At 36.8% G+C, this 8,712-nt stretch overlaps 1 protein-coding gene across 1 annotated transcript in view; it reads left to right on the top strand.

Annotated features, from left to right (window-relative positions):
* The first annotated feature begins 911 nt into the window (after nucleotides 1–911).
* Nucleotides 912–8,712, top strand: part of dgkh (diacylglycerol kinase, eta) — a 422,493-nt gene continuing 414,692 nt past the window's right edge. Inside the window, 1 exon segment of the mRNA XM_039745288.1 lies at nucleotides 912–1,130. Coding sequence (XP_039601222.1) covers nucleotides 1,083–1,130 — 48 coding nt within the window. The 5' untranslated portion in view covers nucleotides 912–1,082.

Below are 8,712 nucleotides of genomic sequence, written 5' to 3'. Positions count from 1 at the left end.
GATAAACCGGACTCGAATGTACTATAAAGTTTGGAAAATGGTTGGATTCCTTAGGCTTCTCTTTCGATCAAACACATTTCTCAGTTTTCCAGCTGCTGAATCCGTGTTAATACCGCCCAAGTAGGCTGCACATCGCACGCCGTTTACAGTATGCTTAATACAGGAGGAGTTGTTAAAGTGGCTTATGTAAAGGGGGATTCCTCGATATGGTGCGGCAGTAATAAAAAATACTCCTGATTGGCTCCACAACCTCTTCAGATCTGTAAACTGTTGCCATGGAGCCGACGTCTATGGGGCAACGAGTTATGGCAAATCGGGCATAGAGAAACGACATTAATTAACTGCGATGCAATAGTAAATGCAACATGCGACTGAAACGTAATTCAGGGGCAATATTCCATTAGGAATTGCGATGAATTTAAATACTTTATACCGTATGTCAGAATATCCCCGCGTTGTCGGTGGCGTGAATACTAGATATTATTCAATGTGTTCCACTCTCTTATAGAAAACAGTACACCTACTAGAAGCTGGGCAGGTTGAGTAGCATGTGCGGTAGTTGTGTCTTATGTCTTATGAGTATTTTTCAGTAGCTCAAAAATGCACATTTCATATGGCTACTTTGCACTGTAATAAATCTGAAGAAACATATGCTCGGAAAGGAATAAAGATGTTTATTACATTACGTCTCATTTAATCTGTATTGCAATAAAACAGCATTCGCATTGGGTCGAGATTTCTTGCATAACAAGGTAAGGGCTTTTCCTCTGCTCCCCTAGATCACCTGCCGCAGACGGTGTGCTCCCCCCTCCACCCCTCCCCTAGCGAAGGGTTCCTAGTGCTGTGCCGACGTCACTGACAGCGGCTCTGTGTCTTTACTTGGTTCTTCCACGGGGTTGACAGCCAAGTCACGTGACAGTGGCTTTCGGCACAAAGCGAAACGCAAGACAGCAGATAAGTGTCCGCGAAGGGCACGTCAAGATAAATACAAAGCCCGCTCTGCAAATCTGGATCGGATACTTGGCTAGACAGTAGGCATCAAACCTCGGCATAGCCAGTTTTCTTACTCGATAATAGAAACTATGGACGATGGCTACCATTACACTCGCAGTCCAGTTTGGGAAGAGCTGGTGGGTATATTTCATTTAGTTTTCGGGAACAAGCGTGCTCAATTTCACCTTTCGCTAGTGACACATTAAGATCTTTTGGCCTTCATTTAAACTTAGCTAGCTCGCGGTTTGTCCAGGAGCTTCATATACTGTATACTGTACTGTTAAGGAAAATCGTTTATTACAGTTAGTTTCCAAGACACGCGAAGAACTCGATGAACGAGTACCTGCACTTAATGTAAAATGTCTTTACCGACTGTTCCTTGTTCAGATATTCTGGTTATCCAAGTGTTTGCCAGTCCCGATGACTCGATTGCGAAAGGGATTAGAACAGCTTGCAGAAAAAGTACATGTCTTGTGGACGAGCAGGTGTCCGAGAGGACGAGAGAAAGCCTCTGTCGTGTTCTGAGAATTGTTCCAACTCGTTAGAAGTGGCGCGAATGCGACGAAGCCCGGCATTTCAGTCTTGCTTATGTGGGTGTCGGTCATCGATATGTGCAAGCTTGTGTTTGTCTTTAATGCTTCATCTGCCTGTCAGGGTCAAGCGAAAGCAAGTTGGCTTGCTCTGCGGGAGTTATCTGCGGCGTGTTTCGCTTTCACCGACAAATCAGTCAAGGGGGACTGTGGAAAGGATTTTCGCTTTGGTTCTTGTCATATTTTTTGCATTTGTACCTGCAATTATGCAGGCTCGCTTGGAATACAGTATTCCAATTTCGTGTCCCTGTTTTAACTGCCTTTTCATGGAAGTCAAGAAATTGTTTCAAGGATTTTATCTGTTATCACTTTTGTATTAAACGGGATCGAGTGTGATACAGGGTGGCGTGATGTGGCACCGCAGTGATGTGAGTCTTTTGTGTAGCCTAGAAGGGTTGAAAGTTTTATAATACAAGATCAATAAAAGAATACTGAACATATTTATATTTTCCTTTATAAACACGTCATTTGAAATGGATGTCTGATCCCACAAAGACGGAAATGGCCAAGAAAATAAACACATAGCACAAGAATACATATTATAACATGAATCTTAATTATCTGCGGTGGGCTGGCGCCCTGCCCGGGGTTTGTTTCCTGCCTTGCGCACTGTGTTGGATGGGATTGGCTCCAGCAGACCCCAGTGACCCTGTATTTAGGGTATAGCGAGCCGGATGATGGATGGATGGATCTTTATTATGAAGGAAATTTTGAAGCTTTCCTGGGAACAATGCAAAATATTTTATCTATGCCTCACACAATCAGTAAAATTTGTTAAAAAGTCTGATAAGCAACTTGCAGAAAATATTTATAAAATTATAAAACTCGCAGAAATTACCATCTAAGTTACGTATCCACACTAGTAAGAAAGAATAGCAGTTCACTTAAATTTATAATTATTACTGGGCTGATACCTTTATCCAAGGCATCTTAAAACATTTGAGATATAACTGGTTACACTTCCTCTGTTTTTACAATTGAAGCGCAAGCAGATGAAGTGACTTGCTCATGGTCACACGGTATCAGTACTGGGATCTGGACCCACAACCTCAAGGTCTGAAATTCATAGCTGTAACTACTGTGTCCACAGAAAAAAATCTTATGCCTACTTATTAAAATACTTGTTTATAATATCCAGATAGACAAACTCATTCTCCAGTATGATCCAGTAATTCTAATAATAATGATTATACATTTTATTTTTTATAGCCATGTCTAAGGGATTAAAGACTATAAGACCACATCTTATTCTGCATATGGACTTCTGATGTGATGCTGAGCAGGTCATTTAACCTGCCAGTGCTTCAGATTTAGAAATTGTGAAACAATCCATATGGTGTAATTGCAGGTTGTTTTGGATAAACTCATATTACACATTTCTTGTTAGGACTGCAGCCAAGGCTCCTCACAATACAGAGCAGCATGAAGCTGGTCAGTGTGTATTTTTCTTTTTATGTAGAAAAAGTTGACAGTTTTTATATGATATACATATGAGTTTTGGAGACAGGGCAGAGGAAGTTCAGAGGTGGAACAAGGGAAGTTACAATAGGCAGCATAAAAAGAAGGATGAATGCACAATGATAGCTGGAATGGCTCTTTGAGCCATGTATGCATAAAGCAGTATCACTAGGGTTTGGAACACCTGTGATGATAAGGAAGTCCATAAGGTACTTTGGGCAATAAACACCTGTAATGATCCATAGGGTTCTCTGGGCACTATAATGACTCAGATGTTGAGGTAGGCTTTTCACCCACAGGCATCCTTCATAATGTGTGTGATCTTTTTATTTGCTAAAGAGATGCAGTAGCTACTTGTGTCTTTCAAAAGAAATGTGCCATTAAGATTGTAGTGACCCCCTTCAGTCTGGAGGTAAGTTAAGAAAACCTTTGTGTAACAGTGAAGGAGGTAGTTTGGCGAGTAAAATAGACAGAGAGAATGTGCTATAGACAGAGAGCCAAATTCTGGTGTTATATTTTTTGAGTAAGCGGAGGAGAACTTGCAACAAGTAAGTCTGGGGCTCAACTGTGGTTAATTAGGCCAGGCTTTCTTTTGCTGTGGTCATTGCTGCCTTGTTTTTTTGGTTTAGTAAAACCATTATAACTTGATATATATTTTTAGTGTGAGGCTAGACTAATGCACAAAAGATGCAGTCAGATACTTTACGCACAAGACCATGTCATTTTTATGTATAATATGTAATATGTATAATATGTATCTACTTATTATACTTTTAAGTAGAAAAAAAGACGGTAACAAAATAAAACACAACCTAATCAAGCAAGTGAAAATAACACAGCAATTTCAATAGTGTCCTCAAAAGAAAATCCATCGAATTCAGCACTCAACCTTCACTTAGCAAAGAGCTGTATGACTAGAGTGCCATGTCTAAAATGGTTCTTTGTACAGAATACAATGCAAATAAAGTAAAAAAGTTTTTTCCTTTTGATGCAAAAAAAAAAAAACTACAACAAACAGACTTAAATTATTTCTAAAAAAACATTAGTGACAATATGGATCTCTTGTGGGGTGGTTTGGTGCCATGACACATTAGTGATGGAAATGCTTTTTCAAAGAAAAAGTTAAATGCAACGGGCAAGAATTTATTTTGGACTTCTTTATTGTTGTTTTTAAAGAAAATAAAAGAAAAAGCTTGCTAACTGTTTCACCACACATGGCACTGTTCTCTGTCGATAGATCACACCTGTACTATTTCTCGCTACTAGCTCCAAGCCAGAACCACCCCTCACCCTCCCAAGAGAGGGGGTGGGGGTTAGACTAAAAGTTAAATGGTCTGCGCTTTGCACTCAGTGCTGTCTTTTTAGACACTAGTTTCTCAACACCTGAAGTGGATAAGCGTGTCAGAAAATGGATGTAAGGAACAGACATATGTACTAGACAGCCAGTCGTTAGATGGAGGGGGTGAGTGCAAGAAGACTGCATGTTGACTACCTAGTTGAACTTCTAACTGGTGATTCAGTTTCGCAGATGTTTATAGTCTAATTGCATGTGTTTTCCTCAGGATCATCTTTAGCTTCTAAAGCAAATATACTTTTGATTTCTTTTATACAGTATGTTATATTGATATTAATATTACATTGAACATTTCTAATATTTACTGGTTAATATTACAGTAGACATGAATGATGTTGATATTATTATATCTGAAACTCCTTTTTCAGATAGTGTAGGTCATCTTTTTTCCTAATTAACATCTAACAGACTGAAAATCAGCAGATGCAAAACAATATTCTAATAACAATTATTGGCATTTATCTGCTACATTTCTATTGAAGTTTCCTCTTAAGGACATTATTACATTTTTGCTGTGGCATAAAGTGCAAAAAATTTAATTTATACTTGCATAGATGTGTTTCTAATGCGCTGCTAGTGATTCCGGTAATTGCCATTACTTGTCCAAATATACATTTTTGTTTCCGTTTTTGGCGATTTTAGAGCCATAGTATGGTGGAACTGATTCCAACAGCTGTCTGACAGATAATTGCTACATAGTGCATTTGCATAACCTATAAGGCCAGTTGCTGTAAAGGCAACAAAAGCGGGGAAGTTTAATGATGTACCTGTAGATATTCTGATAGTAACATTAAGTCCTTTCGTGCAGCTAGTGTAAAGGTTGCCAGATGAGTGAATGAGCACAAATAATGAGAATATTTCCCACACCTTCAGTAAGAATTTGTTTAGTAAATTGAAAAATTAACCTATTTTTGTTTCAATGTCAAAATTTTAGTATGGTGCAGAACACCAATATAATAGACCAATACCAACTGGATTCTAGTTTTTCTTTGATGATTTGGATCACTAATCATACATAACACTTTTGAATGAAACAATTACATAAAATATACAATTAAATTGTATGTATTACGTAGCAAATTTTGTTTAAAAGCCATTTGCTAAATTTTGATGGTTATGAAATAAAATACATAGCCACGTATTTATTTAGGTACCTGATATTTCATATGCCATTCATAGAATTCTAATGATGTTTTTAAGAAACTGAAGTTATAATTTTAAGCTTTCAGCCAAATAATTGTGCAGGAGCAAATCAGACATATAAACTAATATAGAACTATTCAGGTTAAAAAATAAAAATAAACAGGATACAGGTAGTATCTGAACCATGATGTTGCTGACTTGCAGATAGATATACTATTATCTGTACTATTTTGTAGCTGCTTGTAACTGGCACTAAGATAGCTTTTTCTCACCATTAAATATGAAATCAACATCATGTTTTTTCCCACATTTAGTGAAAGATGTTTTTCCTGAGGTTGTCTGCAAATCAGAAAAAACGTCTTGTCTGTCAGCCAGTGAGTTAGTCAAGGTGGTGTAGCATCATATGAGGGTAAATCAAAAAGTAAGGACAATTTGAAAATTATGTGGTAATTGCAATGGATAGAAGCTCACGCTATACAATGTTTGCAATGGCTTATGGGTAGTTAAAACATGCAGAGCACAGCGCTCTGCCATTAATGCAGTTGAAGCCAAGGTCAAATGAACATGGATGCTCCAATATGCCAAACAATATTAAACAGAAAAAATGTTCAGAATTTATTGCTCAATCCCTGTGCTTATTCTTACAAGAAAAAGTATGGTAAGAAAACATATGTGTATTGCTAATTTTTTCTTCTGTCTACCAAATTGATTTTTTTATATTTTGCCTTTTTAAGCAGTCAATAAAAAATCTTTTAAGAGTTTATTCCTGTATATTTAACCATGTTCACTTACATTCATGTAAATTATGCACTATATAGTATATTAGGACTCTTTTCTGAAATAAGCACTATTAACAAATAATTGTAACTTAATTTCCCAAGTCTATCAAGTTTCTTTTTGCTAATGCAGGGAGAGAACAAAATTAAAATTGTTGCAGGCTCACATAGCACATCAAGCTGAAGAACTGATTCAGCACAAACTAATTTACACCATTTTGTAGCACGGAAACAAAAACACTTAGAGAACAACACTTCGTGAGTAACAGTGAGATGACAAAAATGCATTGAACAATTTTCATTTTCATACTTATACTGGTAATGTATTTGAAAAATGCATAAAGAAGATAATTCAGCATTGACCAATAAAACATACCTACTGACTGATGGAGAAAAAATGGTTGACCTTTGTTAATAATTTTAACTTTGTTCTTCTGTGGTAAGCTTTCTGTTTCCACATTTGAACAACCTTTGTTTGAAATGTTACACACATTTTTTAGCTCCTTAATTATCAATAACTTTCAAAACTTTTATCTTGCAGGTAATACATTATCATCACTGATAAAAATATTATGGTCCTCAATTAATTCCAACTGTTGTGTTGTAGTTTAGTATTTAGTGTAATGAATGAACTTAGTTACACTCATAATTGAAGACACGGAAACTGATGCACACATTCATTTTGCATCATCTTGAAGACTTAACAGACCTGGGCACTAAATTTGTGAGACTTTCACCTACTTCTTATGTCTAGTTAGATTTTTCTCAGTACTACAGTTTAATTTCCACATCCCAAACATATATATGTATTAGACTAATTTGCGATTCTGTAGTGGGATGTGCTTTAATCCTGATTTGAGAATACTGTTATGTTGTTTAAGAAACTAAATTCTTCCATTTTCTCAGAGATCTATTCCACATCATATATGAAATATGTATAAGCTAGAAGAACTGATTTTAAAAATGGTTATACAATTAAGTAACATTAAGTGAAGTCATATCTTTGTATGAACACTTTATATTTATAATCCTCACTGAAACTTTAGAAAATGTATCACTGACCATATTCAGTGAGCTAGCCATTCATTATATTTATAATAAAACATTCAGGGCAGGGCAGTTTGCCTGTCTTGTGATCCCCATCTCTCTTCTATTCTCTTCTTCATTTGTGTTGAAGCCTGTCAGTGGCCACAGAACCCCAATCTGTTGCTTAGTTTACTTATACGAAGAGTTGTCCCTGCCTTTCTGGAATACCAAGAGATAGTTATTATTATTTTTCTGTATTTTTTTAGTGCTTCTCTGTCAATATATAATTAAATTCATGAAGTAAAATAAATAATACACTGTTTGGCAGAGACAGCATTTGGGCTGTTGTCCAAAAACAAGTCAGTATACTGAGCTGAAGTAAAAATCCATCAATCCATCATCTGTATTTCTTGGCCTCACTAAATGCAAGGGGAGCAATACTGGATGGGATTCCAGTCCGTGGTGGGGCACTCATCCATACTGGCTCATATAACAGCCAGCTTACAATAATCATTTAATGAAACCTACACATCTCAGGGATGTAAGACGGAACTAGACTACATATAGAAAACTCACACAGACATGAGGACATCTCAGTTACTCATGGTGAATAGTCACCTAATGTTCAGTGTTTGTGTTTTAAAGGACAACCATCTTGTGCTCCTAATTAACTAACTGTAAAAATATTAGAACGCAAAAAATCTTACAATGTATTTTACAAGTAATATAATTTTTGAAACCCTAGAAGTGTGAATTCTAAGTACAATGGGCACTGGATATAGTATTTTCCTACACACAAAAGAAGAAGTTATGCCAGGGGAACTTTGTCTGTTACAGCTAATATTAAAAGGGGTTGTAATGGGTTCTGTATTCTAACCTTTACAGAGCCCCAAGTGGTATGCCTATTTTGTGATCCCCATTTGTGATTTTCTGGGACCAGCTGTTTTCTATTTTTATAAACTTAATCAGATAACCAGGTAACTGGCATTACAGTTGCATTTGTAGGTGACATTAAATTACTTGGATTACAGATACCATTTGAGATACAGTGATCCCTTGCTATATCGCGCTTTGACTTTTGCGGCTTCACTCCATCGCAGATTTTAAATGTAAGCATATCTAAATATATGTCACGGATTTTTCGCTGGTTCGCGGATTTCTGCAGACAATGTGTCTTTTAATTTATGGTACATGCTTCCTCAGTTTGTTTGCCCAGTTAATTTCATACAAGGGACGCTATTGGTGGATGGCTTAGAAGCTACCCAATCAGAGCATGTATTACATATTAAATAAAACTCCTCAATGGTATACGATATGCTTCCCGCGCTGTGCTTGATTGTTTGCTTTTCTCTGTCTCTCTCACTCGGCTTGA

This window comes from Polypterus senegalus, chromosome 2 (assembly GCF_016835505.1).
Source record: "Polypterus senegalus isolate Bchr_013 chromosome 2, ASM1683550v1, whole genome shotgun sequence".
In the NCBI taxonomy this organism is placed as follows: domain Eukaryota; kingdom Metazoa; phylum Chordata; class Cladistia; order Polypteriformes; family Polypteridae; genus Polypterus; species Polypterus senegalus.
Note: the sequence above shows the minus strand (reverse complement) of the source record. Positions and strands in the feature narration are given on the sequence as shown.